The 22005-nt window shown below is 39.9% G+C and overlaps 4 protein-coding genes across 4 annotated transcripts; all 4 read right to left on the bottom strand.

The window, feature by feature from the left end:
* Positions 1 to 1224: 1224 nt before the first annotated feature.
* On the bottom strand, positions 1225 to 2163 carry LOC129369292 (trace amine-associated receptor 1-like). The gene is made up of 2 exons (XM_055044707.1): positions 1884 to 2163; positions 1225 to 1811 (listed from the first exon to the last, which is right to left on the bottom strand). Exons 1-2 carry the CDS (start codon positions 2161 to 2163, stop codon positions 1225 to 1227), a joined length of 867 nt encoding a protein of 288 aa, XP_054900682.1.
* A 4124-nt stretch (positions 2164 to 6287) lies between these two features.
* On the bottom strand, positions 6288 to 7232 carry LOC129369203 (trace amine-associated receptor 1-like). The gene has a single exon (XM_055044585.1). It carries the CDS (start codon positions 7230 to 7232, stop codon positions 6288 to 6290), a length of 945 nt encoding a protein of 314 aa, XP_054900560.1.
* A 4696-nt stretch (positions 7233 to 11928) lies between these two features.
* Positions 11929 to 12872, bottom strand: LOC129369291 (trace amine-associated receptor 1-like). Its single transcript, XM_055044706.1, has 2 exons — positions 12593 to 12872; positions 11929 to 12521 (listed from the first exon to the last, which is right to left on the bottom strand). The coding sequence occupies exons 1-2, from the start codon at positions 12870 to 12872 to the stop codon at positions 11929 to 11931; spliced, it is 873 nt and encodes a 290-aa protein (XP_054900681.1).
* A 4120-nt stretch (positions 12873 to 16992) lies between these two features.
* LOC129369290 (trace amine-associated receptor 1-like) lies at positions 16993 to 17937 on the bottom strand. Its single transcript, XM_055044704.1, has 2 exons — positions 17658 to 17937; positions 16993 to 17585 (listed from the first exon to the last, which is right to left on the bottom strand). The coding sequence occupies exons 1-2, from the start codon at positions 17935 to 17937 to the stop codon at positions 16993 to 16995; spliced, it is 873 nt and encodes a 290-aa protein (XP_054900679.1).
* Positions 17938 to 22005: the final 4068 nt, after the last annotated feature.

Raw genomic sequence — 22005 nt, 5'->3', positions numbered from 1 at the left:
TAAGCTCAGTGATGAAATCATGAATAGAGCTTTAGCACAGAGAGATCTGGTATTTAAAACAACTAGTTTAAATGAGTTGGTAGCCGACATGACAAGATTAGGATTGCTGTATTTTGTTTTTCTGTTGTTTGTACATTTTCTTGTAGTAATCCGGACAGGTAATGTCCTGTTCTGCAGAGCCGGGGGGCCAGACATGTTCTGGAGGAAGACGGGTGTAAGGTAATATCTGGACCCTGGGCTCAGACCTCAGAAACGCAGAGTGGTGGATCCACTGGGGAGTCAGAGGCAGGCGGCTTAAATGAAGTGAGGTTTGCTACGTGAGTGCTAAGGGGAGACATGCCGAGGCGAACCTGTTGATATATCCGCTAAGTGGTCATCATGTGCGGACAGCTGGCCTTTATTTCCATAAGCCTACATGACTAAATGTCATTCTATTACCTTGGTGATTATACATTGCACAGTTTAAATTATGTTCAAAATTATTGTAAAAATCTCAACTTGTTAAAGTGCATCCATTTAATAAGCAAATATTACCATGGCTGATGAAACAGTCTTCACAGTTTGGTTCATTGCAGGTTTACTTCTGTTAAAGAAAGCAGTAAACATGCACATTTTTGTACTCAAAATCATAGTTTCTCACTTCTGGAAGAGAAAACAAATTCAGTACATTCCTTTTCCCTCAACTGTTCAAAGTGTTTTTCACAAAAACTGGTTTTATTCAACATTAAATCTTTGTCTATGAAGTTATTTCTAATGAAGATGTAAGTATAGAGCATAATCTTACTGCTGTTTTTAACAGAAACATAGTTGGATGAAAAGAGTGAGACACCTATACTGACAGAAATTTCCTAAGCAAGAGAAAGAAACAAATGTGGCAAGTTGAGGATTGTGGGGAAGCGGTGGAAATTTACTCTATTTCATATTTTAGCGAATTTTAAGCAAATTTAACTCTCGACAATATCTGGACATCCAGACAAACGGCCCAGTTCAAGTCATGTGTTTAAATTCTGATGTCCTTCCAACAAGAAGATTCACACGTATACATTTAAAAAATGTGAAAGCAACAACAACATTACTGATGAAGTAAATTGAAACTTGAAATACACAAAATAAAATAATTTGCATGTTCAGAGCGCCATTGGTTTTACTTCATAGGCATGGCATGGAAGACTAAATATTAAGAGAGAAAAACAAAATATTAATCAGAACACAATTCTGCATATATCACAATAGTTTTGTATTAGAAAAATCTCCTTGAAATATTTGACCAGAAGTGATCATAGTAAAAGCTCGTCTGAACCACCTGTAGAAAAAAGCATAAACCAGAGGATTTAACATAGAATTGGACCATCCTAACCATAAAAATCCTTCAATGGCTGCAACTGGTATTGTGACTATTCCCAAACTGTAAAAACCTATGGATAGAAAGAAAGGAGTCCAACATATGAGGAAGACTCCCATCACTGTAGCCAGAGTTTTGTTGGCCTTTTTCTCCATCTTACTGAGAGCTGCTTCAGACTTCATAGTGTTCTGGATTTGTCTTGCCTGTTTCTTCGCCACCATGAAAATCTTAAGATAGATTGATAAAATTATAATAGCTGGAATGTAAAATTGAAAAATGGTTTCAGGACTGAATTTTGTTGAAAATAAATTACACCTTCTGCTGAGATTTCCTTGATTTATCCCACGTGCTATGATGACAACAGCGAATAGAGCTGAAAGAGTCCAGCTCACCAGGATCATGGTCAGAATTACACAAACATTCATTTTGCTTCTATATGTCAGAGGATGACACACTGCAAAATATCTGTCAATGGATACACAGCACAAATTTAAAACAGACGACGTGCAGAGTAAAATATCAAACAGGCCTCGCATTTTACAGAGTAAATAACTTGAACTGGAGCATGAGCTCAGAGACAATATGGTGCTGAAAGGTAAAACTAAAGCTCCAACCAGCAGGTCAGTCACAGCCAGAGAGAGGATGAGGTAGTTTGTTGGAGTGTGGAGCTGCTTGAAGTAAACGACAGAGATGATGACAAGAAGATTTCCACATATTATCAGAAGTGACAAAGAAACGACAAAAGCATGAAACACAGAAGATGTCACAGTCTGTCCATGCAGCTGTGCTGACTCATTACAGAGACGCTGATCTTCAACCATTTTTTCAGTCCTGTTATAAAACAAATCAATATTGAAAACAATGATGAACAAACACAAACTGGCTTCCTTTCATATATTTATGGAGATAACAGACAATTCAGTTGCTGTCTGTGATTCAGTGTCAGTCAGGGTGGAGAGTTGTGTCCTTTGGTTTCTTCATGACTAAAGTGAATCCATGTGTTTGATTTATTGTTCCATGTTCATGTGTTCATTGGTTAATATTATAGTCGTTGCCAGGAGTCCTTTGTATCCAAGTGACGTTCTCCCTGGTGTCACAATGAGGAACAATTCACATATTAGTGCTAATGCTATTATGACATCAATGCTTAGTATCTTAATTACACTTCTATGAATAATCTGTCTTTCCATAAAGTAAAGAAGTTTTTTTCTGTCAAATTGAATATCTATTGGAGACTTTTTACATGACGTGACACACAATAATCCAGATGTATTTTGTCTTTATTTTTGGACTTGGAGGAAAGAGAAAGTTTCACTGAAAAGTTTTTGAAAATACTGCAAGCAAATACAGTGATCAAATCAAAATCTAATTTTATTTGTGTAGCACATTTCAACAGCAAGGCAATTCAAAGTGCTTTACATCACAACAAACACAAAACATACAACATAGAATCAATAATCAAAACATGACATTAAGTCAAATGTCATCATTAAATTCATCATTGATTATGTTTAAAATACAATTCTTAACAGGTGGGATTTTAGCCACGATTTAAAGGAAGTCAGGGTTTCAGCTGTTTCATAGTTTTCTGGGAGTTTGTTCCAAATTTTTGGTGCATAGTTGCTGAAAGCTTCTTCCTGCTCATGTCAGGCATCATAGCGGCCAAGATAAGCAAACACATGGATAAACACATGAGCACAGCACATAAGGGTATCGGTGTAAATAGCAGAGGAGCCAAACACCAACTCCTCTTAGACCGCACAGTTGCCCGAGACTGCAAAACCCGACACACCAACCTGTGCATTGCTTGGATTGATTACAAGAAAGCCTATGACTCAATGCCGCATACTTGGATCATTGAATGCCTAGAGATGTAAAACATCAACAGCACTCTGAGAGCCTTCATTGCAAACTCGATGAGGCTGTGGAAAACCACCCTTGAAGCCAACTGCAAACCACTTGCACAAGTGTCCGTCAATTGTGCATATACCAAGGAGTTGCTCTGTCCCTGCTGGTGTTCTGCATAGGCCTGAACCCCCTCAGCCAAATTATCAACAAGACTGGCTACAGGTATAGACTCAAGAATGGGGCCAACATCAGTCACCTTCTCTACATGGATGACATCAAGCTGTACGCCAAGAGTGAGCGAGACATCGACTCACTGATCCACACCACCAGGATCTACAGCACGGACATTGGGATGTCATTTGGACTAGAGAAGTGTGGTTGGCTGATCACAAAGAGGGGGAAGGTGATCCGCACAGAAGGAGTCTCACTCCCACAAGGAACAATAGCAGACATAGAGGACAGTTACAAGTACCTAGGTATACCACAAGTAAATGGCAACCTCGATGAGGTCACAAGGAAAGGAGCCACAGCCAAATACCTCCAACGAATAAGGTAAGTCCTGAGAAACCAGCTCAATGGCAAGAACAAGATCCATGCGATAAACAGCTATGCCTTGCCAGTAATCAGATACCCTGCTGGAATAATTAGCTGGCCAAAGGAGGAGATAAAAGCCACAGATATTAAGACTAGAAAGCTACTAACAATACATGGAGGGTTCCCAAATCCAGCACCCTGAGACTGTACACGAGCCGCAAGGAAGGAGGCAGAGGACTAGTGAGTGTGAGAACCACTGTCCAGGACGAAACAACTAAGATCCATAAATACATCAGGGACAAAGCCTCAACAGACAATGTGCTCAGTGAATGTCTCAGACAACAAGGAACGGAGGTTGAGGTGCCAGAGATACCATCATGGGAGGACAAGCCCCTACATGGGATGTACCACCAGCAAATAACCCAAGTGGCTGATATCAGTAAATCCTACCAATGGCTGGAAAAAGCTGGACTCAAGGACAGCACAGAGGCCCTCATCCTGGCCACCCAGGAACAGGCCCTAAACACCAGAGCAATAGAGGCCCAGATCTACCACACCAGACAAGACCCAAGGTGTAGGTTGTGCAAGGAGGCCCCTGAGACAGTCCAGCACATCACAGCAGGGTGCAAGATACTGGCAGGGAAAGCGTACATGGAGCGACATAACCAAGTGGCAGGCATTGTGTACAGAAATATCTGTGCAGAATATGGACTGGAAACCCCGAGATCAAAGTGGGAAACACCCCCAAAGGTGGTGGAGAACGCCAGAGCTAAGATCCTGTGGGACTTCCAGATCCAGACAGACAAAATGGTAATGGTGAACCAACCAGACATTGTCGTAGTGGATAAACAACAGAGGAAAGCCGTTGTGGTAGATGTAGCAATACCAAGTGATTGCAACATCAGGAAAAAGGAGCACGAGAAACTGGAGAAATACCAGGGCCTCAGGGAAGAACTGGAGAGGGCCTGGAAGGTGAAGACCACAGTGGTGCCTGTGGTCATCGGGGCCCTCGGGGCCCTCGGGGCCCTCGGGGCAGTAACCCCCAAACTGGAGCAATGGCTACAACAGATCCCAGGAACAACATCAGACATCTCAGTCCAGAAATGTGCAGCAGTCCTTGGCACAGCCAAGATACTGCAGGACCCTCAAGCTCCCAGGCCTCTGGTAGAGGACCCGAGCTCAGAGGATAAGAACCACCCGCGGTAGGTGAGAAGGGAATTATTATTTATTTTATCTTTATTTTCTTTGTGTATTCTTAGTGAGGTGGAGGGAGAAGAGTGTCTCAGTTGTGAGAATCAAGTTAGATATGGATGGACCTAATGCAGGGGTGGGCACTCCTGGTCCTTGAGGGTTGGTGTCCTGCAACTCTTTCATGTCTCCTTGGTCCAACACACCTGAATCCAACACCTGAATCACCTCCTAAATGCAGTCAAGTTCTCCAGAGTCCTGCTAATGACCTCGTTATTTGACTCAGGTGTGTTGAAGTAGAGATACATCTAAAGGTTTCAGGAAACTGGCGCTCAAGGACCAGCACTGCCCACCCCTGACTTAATGTAACATTGTAAATCAGTCGAAAATGTCAAAAAAACATCACTTCCTCAAAATAATGTTTTTTCTTTTGCATTATGAAATGGTATTTGAAATCCATGCAAAGTGTCAATTTGTGTGAACTAATTCTTAATTTTGAGCTACTTGGTCTCAACAAAAAAACTTATCAATACAATCCTTAATCTTTAAGCATGCACATATATACTGGACTGTAGTATTACTATATATCATGTTACCTGGATATTTCATATTTTCTTTGTTTCATATTTCTGGTGTTGCAATGCGAAGAATCAACAGGATATTTTGCCGTAAACGAATCTGAATTAGTTCAAACTAACCAACACTCCAGATTCCTCATGAAATGAATCTGGTTTCTCAATTTTCACTATTCACACTGAACTGTGACATCATTGGAGGATTTTATTGGTTCAGTTTTTTCTCATAAGTTTAATGCTCTACCTTTAGTAGCTATAGTTTCATATTTCACATTTTTATAGAAACTAAGCATTGTTCATTTAAAAAAAAAACATTGCAAGTTTGTTTAAAAAAAAAAGAAACTATAGTTTCTATAAAATTTGAATTATTTTTAGAAACTCTTCTAAATAGAAATAGAATATAAATTGTGTGATGTGTTGCTGTCCACCAGTGGACTTATTTCTTCATTAATTACTTAAATACTTACTCTTTCCACGCAGGAGTTTTTAAATGACGACTGAGCTTCAACTAATAGACTGATTTTCTTGTGAACCAAGTGGTGCCCAACTTAGTAATTTTGGACCTAAAGCAATAGTCTTACTAATAACTGCCTCAATAAATTATGATAATCATTCACATTTCAAAACTAAACTGCGATTTCTGAACAACATAATACAAAAAACGAATAACATCTCTAGAAGTACGATACGTATGCAAATGTTATCGAAATAACATCTTTCAGAGACGTGTTGCACAGATAAAACATAATAATACACAATTAAACATCAAATATATGAAACATAATTTTATGATGAATATATCACAATAATTTTGTATTAGAAAAATCTCCCTGAAATACTTGACCAGAAATGATCATAGTAAAAGCTCGTCTGAACCACCTGTAGAAAAAAGCATAAACCAGAGGATTTAACATAGAATTGGACCATCCTAACCATAAAAATCCTTCAATGGCTGCAACTGGTATTGTGACTATTCCCAAACTGTAAAAACCTATGGATAGAAAGAAAGGAGTCCAACATATGAGGAAGACTCCCATCACTGTAGCCAGAGTTTTGTTGGCCTTTTTCTCCATCTTACTGAGAGCTGCTTCAGACTTCATAGTGTTCTGGATTTGTCTTGCCTGTTTCTTCGCCACCATGAAAATCTTAAGATAGATTGATAAAATTATAATAGCTGGAATGTAAAACTGAAAAATGGTTTCAGGACTGAATTGTTTTGTAGGTGTAAATAAATTACACCTCCTGCTGAGATTTCCTTGATTTATCCCACGTGCTATGATGACAACAGCGAATAGAGCTGAAAGAGTCCAGCTCACCAGGATCATGGTCAGAATTACACAAACATTCATTTTGCTTCTATATGTCAGAGGATGACACACTGCAAAATATCTGTCAATGGATATACAGCACAAATTTAAAACAGACGACGTGCAGAGTAAAATATCAAACAGGCCTCGCATTTTACAGAGTAAATAACTTGAACTGGAGCATGAGCTCAGAGACAATATGGTGCTGAAAGGTAAAACTAAAGCTCCAACCAGCAGGTCAGTCACAGCCAGAGAGAGGATGAGGTAGTTTGTTGGAGTGTGGAGCTGCTTGAAGTAAACGACAGAGATGATGACAAGAAGATTTCCACATATTATCAGAAGTGACAAAGAAACGACAAAAGCATGAAACACAGAAGACGTCACAGTCTGTCCATGCAGCTGTGCTGACTCATTACAGAGACGCTGATCTTCAACCATTTTTTCAGTCCTGTTATAAAAAAAAATCAATCAATATTGAAAACAATGATGAACAAACACAAACTGGCTTCCTTTCATATATTTGTGGAGATAACAGACAATTCAGTTGCTGTCTGTGATTCAGTGTCAGTCAGGGTGGAGAGTTGTGTCCTTTGGTTTCTTCATGACTAAAGTGAATCCATGTGTTTGATTTATTGTTCCATGTTCATGTGTTCATTGGTTAATATTATAGTCGTTGCCAGGAGTCCTTTGTATCCAAGTGACGTTCTCCCTGGTGTCACAATGAGGAACAATTCACATATTAGTGCTAATGCTATTATGACATCAATGCTTAGTATCTTAATTACACTTCTATGAATAATCTGTCTTTCCATAAAGTAAAGAAGTTTTTTTCTGTCAAACTGAATATCTATTGGAGACTTTTTACATGACGTGACACACAATAATCCAGATGTATTTTGTCTTTATTTTTGGACTTGGAGGAAAGAGAAAGTTTCACTGAAAAGTTTTTGAAAATACTGCAAACAAATACAGTGATCAAATCAAAATCTAATTTTATTTGTGTAGCACATTTCAACAGCAAGGCAATTCAAAGTGCTTTACATCACAACAAACACAAAAACACAAATCATACAACATAGAATCAGCAATTAAAACATGACATTAAGTCAAATGCCATCATTAAATTCATAATTGATTATGTTTCAAATACAATTCTTAACAGGTGGGATTTTAGTTGGGATTTAAAGGAATTCAGTGTTCCAGCAATTTTCTGGGAGTTTGTTCCAGATTTATGGTGTCTAGAAGCTGAAAGCTGCTTTCTCTCATTGGATTCTGGTTCTGGGGATGCAGAGCAGAACCAGAAGCAGAACCTGAGAGATCTGGAAGGTTGATGCAACAGCAGAAAGTCTTTAATGTATTGTGGCGCAAAACCGTTCAGTGATTTGTAAACTAACAACAGTATTTTAAAGTCTATTCTTTGAGCTACAGGGAGCCAGTGTAGAGAGTTTAAGTCTGGTGTTATGTCTCTATCTTCCTGGTTTTAGTGAGCAGCAGCTTCTGGATCAGCTGCAGCTGTTTGATTTGTTGTACAGATGTGTGAAGACAGTGTTGCAGTAATCAATGCGACTAAAGATAAACACATGGATGAGTTTTTCTAGATCTGGCTGAGACATTAGTCCTCTAATGTTCTACAGGTGAAAGAAGGCCGACTTTGTAACTGTCTTAATGTGGCTCTGAAGGTTCAGGTCAGAGTCCATCACTACTCTCAGGTTTCTGACCTGATCTCTTGTCAGGATCTGTGTTTTTCTGTGTTTGATTTTGAATTTTCTGTGTCCGATTCTCCTGTCTTCCCCTTCATTGCTTCCAGGTGTGTCTCGTCTTCATGATTACCCTCTGTGTATTTAATCCCTCCTGTGTCCTTTGTTCCCTGTCTGGTCCTTGTCGTTGGTTGTCGAGTCATGCCTGTTGTCCTGGTCACCCGTATGACCAGTTTGCTACCGGTGTGAGCCCTGGCTTCTGCTCAGCCGTGCTGCCTGGCCATGGACTTGCTGTTTTGACTATGTTTTTGGATCCCTGTTGTCACCATTAAAAGCACCTTTTACATCTCTACCTGGGTCTCAAGCATCTGCCTCACCAGCACATCGCACCAATTCATGACAGAAGGACCTGACCACAACCACAGAGAGACGCTGATTGCATCACAGACCCAGAAGGCTTGGAGGAACTAACTTTAACAATCAAGGAGTATGTCGAGGACATGGCCAAACCCTACGCCACGTGCAGACGGCTTGGTTTTGCAATTCGCCTGGGACTGCTGCATGACTACCGGGTTCCGCGGCTCCCGTACCTTGGGTTGGTGGAGCTGCAGCAGGAGGCAGAGTGGAAACGCCAAATAGCTCTCGCCTTCATGGTTGGTGACACTTTACCTCCCAAGCCGGATGTTCCTATCTTTCGGTCCACCAACCCAGCTCCAGTCTCTGCCGCAGCAGAATCTGCCGCTGCTCCCGCCACTGCTCCCGGCATGGATTCTTTGGTGATGGGTTACCAGGCAGCCTGCCTGGTACCGGGTCGACAGGCGGGTCGACTGGCAGCTCGATTGGTGGCGTGGCCCACCCCAGCTCCGCTCTTGACCCTGCCACCTCTCCCGAGTCTGCTTCAGCCTTTCTGCCCCTCGCCGCGGCAGCAGCTCCTGCCGACGCTCCTGAGTCTCCTGAGGACTCAGGGACGCCAGTCAGTGGGCCTTCCCTAGTGCTCCTCCAGAGTCTCCTCTGGTAAAACTAAAGCCCCAACCAGCAAGTCAGTCAAAGCCAGAGACAGGATGAGGTAGTTTTTTTATCCCCGATCAAAAAATTGTGTGTACATAGTCATTTGTTCATATTGTGGAAAACAATATATTGGAGAGGCAAAAAATACATTAGTAGTATGAATTTGGCAACAGAAATAAACACAAAAAAGAAACAGACACAGAGTTGGTTCAGCATTTTATTAATCATTGTTTGAATTCAGTTAAAATTTTGGGCATTCAAAGTAAAAAGAGAAAAAAATGGGAAAGATGGATTTATTGGTTGAACACAAAGAGCCCAAATGGATTACACAAAAAATAAACTAAAATAGGAACATCTGAATGATTTGATATTGAAACCAAAATTTTCTATCTAAATTCTACCCTTTTTCCTAACCTTAACCTTTCCCTAACCCTGACCATTCCGCTTTTCCCAACCCCAACCTCTTCTCCTAGCCTTAACATTTCCTCTTTTACTTTTGTTTTTATTTTTTTTAATCTTTTTTATACATTTGTATAAATTATGCATTTATTTTGTAAAATTCAAATTTTAATTTACACAAAACTAGCAAAACAAAAATACTTCACATAATAAATAAAAACAGAACCAGAATGAAAGAAAAGAGATCACAAAGACAAACATAGAGGGAGGAGTATAAAAATAGCTTAAAATCTTGTGACATCATATCAAAACCTGAAGAAGATGCACAGCAGTCGAAACATTGCTAAGTAGGCACGCATTTATTTAATTCATTTAATATACTTTATTTTACATAAAAAAGGGTTTTGGATCTTTTTTTTTCTGTTTTTTTATTCCTCAAAAAAAAAAAACCACACAAAATAACAAAAAAAAAAAATTACATAAACAATAAATATATTGATATATACATATTTTATGTAAAGACACCTAAAATAACATTTATTGACTGGGTAATAAAGCTGACTGGAGAAATCAAAAAACATGTGGCCAGAAGACACCTGGCAAGTGATTATGTATGGGAGGAGACAAAGGTAATGTCCCCCTATCTATTTCCACACAAGAGACAATGGAACATGGGGGAGGAAGGACCAAGCAGCTCTTGCATTCTCGAGGGGACAGGCTCGATCTTTCTTTCCTAATCCTAACCCTTCATTTATTTATCTACTTATTTAATGATTTTACTGTTAGGAATATGAATTAGTCAGTTTAGACGTTTTTAGGTTTTCTTTGAGTTTTAGGGAATTTTAAGACATGGTCACATATCACATATCCACATCGACAACTTTCTCATTTTCTCGGGTGCGGCCAGAAAAACCGGGGAGCTGCAAATGGCATTGCGGTGGCCCGTGCATGACCTTCGACTCCCCAGGTTCAACTGCCCAGTCGACAGATGAAGTGGGGGGAGTTGTTGAATGATTTTACCCACCTAAACTTTCCTCTTTTATTTTTATTTGCTTTTATTCGTTTTTTTTAAATGACTTTTTATAAATTATACCTTTATTTTGTCAATGTCAAATTTATTTATATAGCACTTTAAAACAGGTATAAAACTGCACCAAAGTGCTGCACAAGAACGACAGTAGCACAAATAGATAAAAACAGAATATCAAAAATTGCTTCAGTTAAAAGCCAACGAATAAAATGAGTTTTAAGAAGCGATTTAAAATGATCCAGGCTGCTAGCAGATCTAATCTGAAAAGGCAAATTGTTCCATAAATTAGGAGCAACAACAGAAAAAGCCCGATCTCCTTTCCTTAGTCGGGTCAGAGGGACTGTAAGTAAAAGCTGATTTTACATTTATTTTGTAAAATTAAAATCTTAATTTACACAAAACTAGCAAAACAAAAATACTTCACATAATAAATAAACTCAGAATCACAGTGGGAAAAAAAAACCACAGAGACAAACATAGAGGGAGGGGCTTCTAGGAGGAGTTGCAGGACGCCGGCCCTCCAGGACCAGGGTTGCCCACCCCTGCGTTAGACGGAGAGCTGGAAGCACATCTCCCCTCTCAGAAGAGGAAGTAGGAGCACATGTGAATGCTCCTCAATGGAACACATAAAGCGCTGGCAATTTAGGAGCATGTGCAATATCATTTCACTTACATTCATAATAAATCCCTAATCTCAAACCGTGGCATCCCTCCATGCCTCATCTACTTCAGATACCGTCATGTTGGATAGCATGCCTGTTTTGTGCCCACAGATTGACTGCAGGTAGACACTGAAGTGGCCATAACACCTTCATATGTTTAAGGCGGTGGGGATTTCTCAAGTTCGTCTACAAAAACAAATTAAAATGATGAAGCAGATAACAGAAAACACAATACAACATCTTGGTAAGTAAAGAGCTCAGGTAAGTGTCTGGATAAAACAGTGTCTGCCATTTAGGATATGATAATGACCCCAAATGGCAAACACTTAAGTCCTTTTTCACAGTAGTTTTGTATTAGAAAAATCTCCCTGAAATACTTGACCAGAAGTGATCATAGTAAAAGCTCGTCTGAACCACCTGTAGAAAAAAGCATAAACCAGAGGATTTAACATAGAATTGGACCATCCTAACCATTTAAATCCTTCAATGGCTGCAACTGGTATTGTGACTATTCCCAAACTGTAAAAACCTATGGATAGAAAGAAAGGAGTCCAACATATGAGGAAGACTCCCATCACTGTAGCCAGAGTTTTGTTGGCCTTTTTCTCCATCTTACTGAGAGCTGCTTCAGACTTCATAGTGTTCTGGATTTGTCTTGCCTGTTTCTTCGCCACCATGAAAATCTTAAGATAGATTGATAAAATTATAATAGCTGGAATGTAAAATTGAAAAATGGTTTCAGGGCTGAATTGTTTTGTTGCTGTAAATAAATTACACCTCCTGCTGAGATTTTCTTGATTTATCCCACGTGCTATGATGACAACAGCGAATAGAGCTGAAAGAGTCCAGCTCACCAGGATCATGGTCAGAATTACACAAACATTCATTTTGCTTCTATATGTCAGAGGATGACACACTGCAAAATATCTGTCAATGGATACACAGCACAAATTTAAAACAGACGACGTGCAGAGTAAAATATCAACAGGCCTCGCATTTTACAGAGTAAATAACTTGAACTGGAGCATGAGCTCAGAGACAATATGGTGCTGAAAGGTAAAACTAAAGCTCCAACCAGCAGGTCAGTCACAGCCAGAGAGAGGATGAGGTAGTTTGTTGGAGTGTGGAGCTGCTTGAAGTAAACGACAGAGATGATGACAAGAAGATTTCCACATATTATCAGAAGTGACAAAGAAACGACAAAAGCATGAAACACAGAAGATGTCACAGTCTGTCCATGCAGCTGTGCTGACTCATTACAGAGACGCTGATCTTCAACCATTTTTTCAGTCCTGTTATAAAACAAATCAATATTGAAAACAATGATGAACAAACACAAACTGGCTTCCTTTCATATATTTATGGAGATAACAGACAATTCAGTTGCTGTCTGTGATTCAGTGTCAGTCAGGGTGGAGAGTTGTGTCCTTTGGTTTCTTCATGACTAAAGTGAATCCATGTGTTTGATTTATTGTTCCATGTTCATGTGTTCATTGGTTAATATTATAGTCGTTGCCAGGAGTCCTTTGTATCCAAGTGACGTTCTCCCTGGTGTCACAATGAGGAACAATTCACATATTAGTGCTAATGCTATTATGACATCAATGCTTAGTATCTTAATTACACTTCTATGAATAATTTGTCTTTCCATAAAGTAAAGAAGTTTTTTTCTGTCAAACTGAATATCTATTGGAGACTTTTTACATGACGTGACACACAATAATCCAGATGTATTTTGTCTTTATTTTTGGACTTGGAGGAAAGAGAAAGTTTCACTGAAAAGTTTTTGAAAATACTGCAAGCAAATACAGTGATCAAATCAAAATCTAATTTTATTTGTGTAGCACATTTCAACAGCAAGGCAATTCAAAGTGCTTTACATCACAACAAACACAAAACATACAACATAGAATCAATAATCAAAACATGACATTAAGTCAAATGTCATCATTAAATTCATCATTGATTATGTTTAAAATACAATTCTTAACAGGTGGGATTTTAGCCACGATTTAAAGGAAGTCAGGGTTTCAGCTGTTTCATAGTTTTCTGGGAGTTTGTTCCAAATTTTTGGTGCATAGTTGCTGAAAGCTTCTTCCTGCTCATGTCAGGCATCATAGCGGCCAAGATAAGCAAACACATGGATAAACACATGAGCACAGCACATAAGGGTATCGGTGTAAATAGCAGAGGAGCCAAATACCAACTCCTCTTAGACCGCACAGTTGCCCGAGACTGCAAAACCCGACACACCAACCTGTGCATGGCTTGGATTGATTACAAGAAAGCCTATGACTCAATGCCGCATACTTGGATCATTGAATGCCTAGAGATGTATAACATCAACAGCACTCTGAGAGCCTTCATTGCAAACTCGATGAAGCTGTGGAAAACCACCCTTGAAGCCAACTGCAAACCACTTGCACAAGTGTCCGTCAATTGTGGCATATACCAAGGAGTTGCTCTGTCCCTGCTGGTGTTCTGCATAGGCCTGAACCCCCTCAGCCAAATTATCAACAAGACTGGCTACAGGTATAGACTCAAGAATGGGGCCAACATCAGTCACCTTCTCTACATGGATGACATCAAGCTGTACGCCAAGAGTGAGCGAGACATCGACTCACTGATCCACCACCAGGATCTACAGCACGGACATTGGGATGTCATTTGGACTAGAGAAGTGTGGTTGGCTGATCACAAAGAGGGGGAAGGTGATCCGCACAGAAGGAGTCTCACTCCCACAAGGAACAATAGCAGACATAGAGGACAGTTACAAGTACCTAGGTATACCACAAGTAAATGGCAACCTCGATGAGTCACAAGGAAAGGAGCCACAGCCAAATACCTCCAACGAATAAGGTAAGTCCTGAGAAACCAGCTCAATGGCAAGAACAAAATCCGTGCGATAAACAGCTATGCCCTTCCAGTAATCAGATACCCTGCTGGAATAATTAGCTGGCCAAAGGAGGAGATAAAAGCCACAGATATTAAGACTAGAAAGCTACTAACAATACATGGAGGGTTCCCAAATCCAGCACCCTGAGACTGTACACGAGCCGCAAGGAAGGAGGCAGAGGACTAGTGAGTGTGAGAACCACTGTCCAGGACGAAACAACTAAGACCCATAAATACATCAGGGACAAAGCCTCAACAGACAATGTGCTCAGTGAATGTCTCAGACAACAGGTAACGGAGGTTGAGGTGCCAGAGATACCATCATGGGAGGACAAGCCCCTACATGGGATGTACCACCAGCAAATAACCCAAGTGGCTGATATCAGTAAATCCTACCAATGGCTGGAAAAAGCTGGACTCAAGGACAGCACAGAGGCCCTCATCCTGGCCGCCCAGGAACAGGCCCTAAACACCAGAGCAATAGAGGCCCAGATCTACCACACCAGACAAGACCCAAGGTGTAGGTTGTGCAAGGAGGCCCTGAGACAGTCCAGCACATCACAGCAGGGTGCAAGATACTGGCAGGGAAAGCGTACATGGAGCGACATAACCAAGTGGCAGGCATTGTGTACAGAAATATCTGTGCAGAATATGGACTGGAAACCCCGAGATCAAAGTGGGAAACACCCCCAAAGGTGGTGGAGAACGCCAGAGCTAAGATCCTGTGGGACTTCCAGATCCAGACAGACAAAATGGTAATGGTGAACCAACCAGACATTGTCGTAGTGGATAAACAACAGAGGAAAGCCGTTGTGGTAGATGTAGCAATACCAAGTGATTGCAACATCAGGAAAAAGGAGCACGAGAAACTGGAGAAATACCAGGGCCTCAGGGAAGAACTGGAGAGGGCCTGGAAGGTGAAGACCACAGTGGTGCCTGTGGTCATCGGGGCCCTCGGGGCCCTCGGGGCCCTCGGGGCAGTAACCCCCAAACTGGAGCAATGGCTACAACAGATCCCAGGAACAACATCAGACATCTCAGTCCAGAAATGTGCAGCAGTCCTTGGCACAGCCAAGATACTGCAGGACCCTCAAGCTCCCAGGCCTCTGGTAGAGGACCGAGCTCAGAGGATAAGAACCACCCGCGGTAGGTGAGAAGGGAATTATTATTTATTTTATCTTTATTTTCTTTGTGTATTCTTAGTGAGGTGGAGGGAGAAGAGTGTCTCAGTTGTGAGAATCAAGTTAGATATGGATGGACCTAATGCAGGGGTGGGCACTCCTGGTCCTTGAGGGTTGGTGTCCTGCAACTCTTTCATGTCTCCTTGGTCCAACACACCTGAATCCAACACCTGAATCACCTCCTAAATGCAGTCAAGTTCTCCAGAGTCCTGCTAATGACCTCGTTATTTGACTCAGGTGTGTTGAAGTAGAGATACATCTAAAGGTTTCAGGAAACTGGCGCTCAAGGACCAGCACTGCCCACCCCTGACTTAATGTAACATTGTAAATCAGTCGAAAATGTCAAAAAAACATCACTTCCTCAAAATAATGTTTTTTCTTTTGCATTATGAAATGGTATTTGAAATCCATGCAAAGTGTCAATTTGTGTGAACTAATTCTTAATTTTGAGCTACTTGGTCTCAACAAAAAAACTTATCAATACAATCCTTAATCTTTAAGCATGCACATATATACTGGACTGTAGTATTACTATATATCATGTTACCTGGATATTTCATATTTTCTTTGTTTCATATTTCTGGTGTTGCAATGCGAAGAATCAACAGGATATTTTGCCGTAAACGAATCTGAATTAGTTCAAACTAACCAACACTCCAGATTCCTCATGAAATGAATCTGGTTTCTCAATTTTCACTATTCACACTGAACTGTGACATCATTGGAGGATTTTATTGGTTCAGTTTTTTCTCATAAGTTTAATGCTCTACCTTTAGTAGCTATAGTTTCATATTTCACATTTTTATAGAAACTAAGCATTGTTCATTTAAAAAAAAAAACATTGCAAGTTTGTTTAAAAAAAAAGAAACTATAGTTTCTATAAAATTTGAATTATTTTTAGAAACTCTTCTAAATAGAAATAGAATATAAATTGTGTGATGTGTTGCTGTCCACCAGTGGACTTATTTCTTCATTAATTACTTAAATACTTACTCTTTCCACGCAGGAGTTTTTAAATGACGACTGAGCTTCAACTAATAGACTGATTTTCTTGTGAACCAAGTGGTGCCCAACTTAGTAATTTTGGACCTAAAGCAATAGTCTTACTAATAACTGCCTCAATAAATTATGATAATCATTCACATTTCAAAACTAAACTGCGATTTCTGAACAACATAATACAAAAAACGAATAACATCTCTAGAAGTACGATACGTATGCAAATGTTATCGAAATAACATCTTTCAGAGACGTGTTGCACAGATAAAACATAATAATACACAATTAAACATCAAATATATGAAACATAATTTTATGACGAATATATCACAATAATTTTGTATTAGAAAAATCTCCCTGAAATACTTGACCAGAAATGATCATAGTAAAAGCTCGTCTGAACCACCTGTAGAAAAAAGCATAAACCAGAGGATTTAACATAGAATTGGACCATCCTAACCATAAAAATCCTTCAATGGCTGCAACTGGTATTGTGACTATTCCCAAACTGTAAAAACCTATGGATAGAAAGAAAGGAGTCCAACTTATGAGGAAGACTCCCATCACTATAGCCAGAGTTTTGTTGGCCTTTTTCTCCATCTTACTGAGAGCTGCTTCAGACTTCATAGTGTTCTGGATTTGTCTTGCCTGTTTCTTCGCCACCATGAAAATCTTAAGATAGATTGATAAAATTATAATAGCTGGAATGTAAAACTGAAAAATGGTTTCAGGACTGAATTGTTTTGTAGGTGTAAATAAATTACACCTCCTGCTGAGATTTCCTTGATTTATCCCACGTGCTATGATGACAACAGCGAATAGAGCTGAAAGAGTCCAGCTCACCAGTATCATGGTCAGAATTACACAAATATTCATTTTGCTTCTATATGTCAGAGGATGACACACTGCAAAATATCTGTCAATGGATATACAGCACAAATTTAAAACAGACGACGTGCAGAGTAAAATATCAAACAGGCCTCGCATTTTACAGAGTAAATAACTTGAACTGGAGCATGAGCTCAGAGACAATATGGTGCTGAAAGGTAAAACTAAAGCTCCAACCAGCAGGTCAGTCACAGCCAGAGAGAGGATGAGGTAGTTTGTTGGAGTGTGGAGCTGCTTGAAGTAAACGACAGAGATGATGACAAGAAGATTTCCACATATTATCAGAAGTGACAAAGAAACGACAAAAGCATGAAACACAGAAGACGTCACAGTCTGTCCATGCAGCTGTGCTGACTCATTACAGAGACGCTGATCTTCAACCATTTTTTCAGTCCTGTTATAAAAAAAAATCAATCAATATTGAAAACAATAATGAACAAAAACAAATTGGCTTCCTTTCATATATTTGTGGAGATAACAGACAATTCAGTTGCTGTCTGTGATTCAGTGTCAGTCAGGGTGGAGAGTTGTGTCCTTTGGTTTCTTCATGACTAAAGTGAATCCATGTGTTTGATTTATTGTTCCATGTTCATGTGTTCATTGGTTAATATTATAGTCGTTGCCAGGAGTCCTTTGTATCCAAGTGACGTTCTCCCTGGTGTCACAATGAGGAACAATTCACATATTAGTGCTAATGCTATTATGACATCAATGCTTAGTATCTTAATTACACTTCTATGAATAATCTGTCTTTCCATAAAGTAAAGAAGTTTTTTTCTGTCAAACTGAATATCTATTGGAGACTTTTTACATGACGTGACACACAATAATCCAGATGTATTTTGTCTTTATTTTTGGACTTGGAGGAAAGAGAAAGTTTCACTGAAAAGTTTTTGAAAATACTGCAAGCAAATACAGTGATCAAATCAAAATCTAATTTTATTTGTGTAGCACATTTCAACAGCAAGGCAATTCAAAGTGCTTTACATCACAACAAACACAAAAACACAAATCATACAACATAGAATCAGCAATTAAAACATGACATTAAGTCAAATGCCATCATTAAATTCATAATTGTTTATGTTTCAAATACAATTCTTAACAGGTGGGATTTTAGTTGGGATTTAAAGGAATTCAGTGTTCCAGCAATTTTCTGGGAGTTTGTTCCAGATTTATGGTGTCTAGAAGCTGAAAGCTGCTTTCTCTCATTGGATTCTGGTTCTGGGGATGCAGAGCAGAACCAGAAGCAGAACCTGAGAGATCTGGAAGGTTGATGCAACAGCAGAAAGTCTTTAATGTATTGTGGCGCAAAACCGTTCAGTGATTTGTAAACTAACAACAGTATTTTAAAGTCTATTCTTTGAGCTACAGGGAGCCAGTGTAGAGAGTTTAAGTCTGGTGTTATGTCTCTATCTTCCTGGTTTTAGTGAGCAGCAGCTTCTGGATCAGCTGCAGCTGTTTGATTTGTTGGACAGACGTGTGAAGACAGTGTTGCAGTAATCAATGCGACTAAAGATAAACACATGGATGAGTTTTTCTAGATCTGGCTGAGACATTAGTCCTCTAATGTTCTACAGGTGAAAGAAGGCCGACTTTGTAACTGTCTTTATGTGGCTCTGAATGTTCAGGTCACTACTCTCAGGTTTCTGACCTGATCTCTTGTCAGGATCTGTGTTTTTCTGTGTTTGATTTTGAATTTTCTGTGTCCGATTCTCCTGTCTTCCCCTTCATTGCTTCCAGGTGTGTCTCGTCTTCATGATTACCCTCTGTGTATTTAATCCCTCCTGTGTCCTTTGTTCCCTGTCTGGTCCTTGTCGTTGGTTGTCGAGTCATGCCTGTTGTCCTGGTCACCCGTATGACCAGTTTGCTACCGGTGTGAGCCCTGGCTTCTGCTCAGCCGTGCTGCCTGGCCATGGACTTGCTGTTTTGACTATGTTTTTGGATCCCTGTTGTCACCATTAAAAGCACCTTTTACATCTCTACCTGGGTCTCAAGCATCTGCCTCACCACCACATCGCACCAATTCATGACAGAAGGACCTGACCACAACCACAGAGAGACGCTGATTGCATCACAGACCCAGAAGGCTTGGAGGAACTAACTTTAACAATCAAGGAGTATGTCGAGGACATGGCCAAACCCTACGCCACGTGCAGACGGCTTGGTTTTGCAATTCGCCTGGGACTGCTGCATGACTACCGGGTTCCGCGGCTCCCGTACCTTGGGTTGGTGGAGCTGCAGCAGGAGGCAGAGTGGAAACGCCAAATAGCTCTCGCCTTCATGGTTGGTGACACTTTGCCTCCCAAGCCGGATGTTCCTATCTTTCGGTCCACCAACCCAGCTCCAGTCTGTGCCGCAGCAGAATCTGCCGCTGCTCCCGCCACTGCTCCCGGCATGGATTCTTTGGTGATGGGTTACCAGGCAGCCTGCCTGGTACCGGGTCGACAGGCGGGTCGACTGCCAGCTCGATTGGTGGCGTGGCCCACCCCAGCTCCGCTCTTGACCCTGCCACCTCTCCCGAGTCTGCTTCAGCCTTTCTGCCCCTCGCCGCGGCAGCAGCTCCTGCCGACGCTCCTGAGTCTCCTGAGGACTCAGGGACGCCAGTCAGTGGGCCTTCCCTAGTGCTCCTCCAGAGTCTCCTCTGGTAAAACTAAAGCCCCAACCAGCAAGTCAGTCAAAGCCAGAGACAGGATGAGGTAGTTTTTTTTATCCCGATCAAAAAATTGTGTGTACATAGTCATTTGTTCATATTGTGGAAAACAATATATTGGAGAGGCAAAAAATACATTAGTAGTATGAATTTGGCAACAGAAATATAACACATAAAAAAGAAACAGACACAGAGTTGGTTCAGCATTTTATTAATCATTGTTTGAATTCAGTTAAAATTTTGGGCATTCAAAGTAAAAAGAGAAAAAAATGGGAAAGATGGATTTATTGGTTGAACACAAAGAGCCCAAATGGATTACACAAAAAATAAACTAAAATAGGAACATCTGAATGATTTGATATTGAAACCAAAATTTTCTATCTAAATTCTACCCTTTTTCCTAACCTTAACCTTTCCCTAACCCTGACCATTCCGCTTTTCCCAACCCCAACCTCTTCCTAGCCTTAACATTTCCTCTTTTACTTTTGTTTTTATTTTTTTATCTTTTTTATACATTTGTATAAATTATGCATTTATTTTGTAAAATTCAAATTTTAATTTACACAAAACTAGCAAAACAAAAATACTTCACATAATAAATAAAAACAGAACCAGAATGAAAGAAAAGAGATCACAAAGACAAACATAGAGGGAGGAGTATAAAAATAGCTTAAAATCTTGTGACATCATATCAAAACCTGAAGAAGATGCACAGCAGTCGAAACATTGCTAAGTAGGCACGCATTTATTTAATTCATTTAATATACTTTATTTTACATAAAAAAGGGTTTTGGATCTTTTTTTCTGTTTTTTTATTCCTAAAAAAAAAACCCACACAAAATAACAAAAAAAAAATTACATAAACAATAAATATATTGATATATACATATTTTATGTAAAGACACCTAAAATAACATTTATTGACTGGGTAATAAAGCTGACTGGAGAAATCAAAAAACATGTGGCCAGAAGACACCTGGCAAGTGATTATGTATGGGAGGAGACAAAGGTAATGTCCCCCTATCTATTTCCACACAAGAGACAATGGAACATGGGGGAGGAAGGACCAAGCAGCTCTTGCATTCTCGAGGGGACAGGCTCGATCTTTCTTTCCTAATCCTAACCCTTCATTTATTTATCTACTTATTTAATGATTTTACTGTTAGGAATATGAATTAGTCAGTTTAGACGTTTTTAGGTTTTCTTTGAGTTTTAGGGAATTTTAAGACAGCCATGGTCACATATCCACATCGACAACTTTCTCATTTTCTCGGGTGCGGCCAGAAAACCGGGGAGCTGCAAATGGCATTGCGGTGGCCCGTGCATGACCTTCGACTCCCCAGGTTCAACTGCCCAGTCGACAGATGAAGTGGGGGGAGTTGTTGAATGATTTTACCCACCTAAACTTTCCTCTTTTATTTTTATTTGCTTTTATTCGTTTTTTTTAAATGACTTTTTATAAATTATACCTTTATTTTGTCAATGTCAATGTCAAATTTATTTATATAGCACTTTAAAACAGGTATAAAACTGCACCAAAGTGCTGCACAAGAACGACAGTAGCACAAATAGATAAAAACAAAATATCAAAAATTGCTTCAGTTAAAAGCCAACGAATAAAAATTAGTTTTAAGAAGCGATTTAAAATGATCCAGGCTGCTAGCAGATCTAATCTGAAAAGGCAAATTGTTCCATAAATTAGGAGCAACAACAGAAAAAGCCCGATCTCCTTTCCTTAGTCGGGTCAGAGGGACTGTAAGTAAAAGCTGATTTTACATTTATTTTGTAAAATTAAAATC

This window comes from Poeciliopsis prolifica, unplaced genomic scaffold, assembly GCF_027474105.1.
Source record: "Poeciliopsis prolifica strain line A6 unplaced genomic scaffold, Auburn_PproV2 SCAFFOLD020, whole genome shotgun sequence".
NCBI lineage: Eukaryota > Metazoa > Chordata > Actinopteri > Cyprinodontiformes > Poeciliidae > Poeciliopsis > Poeciliopsis prolifica.
The sequence above is the reverse complement of the archived record's forward strand: the minus strand, read 5'-3'. Positions and strand labels throughout refer to the sequence as shown.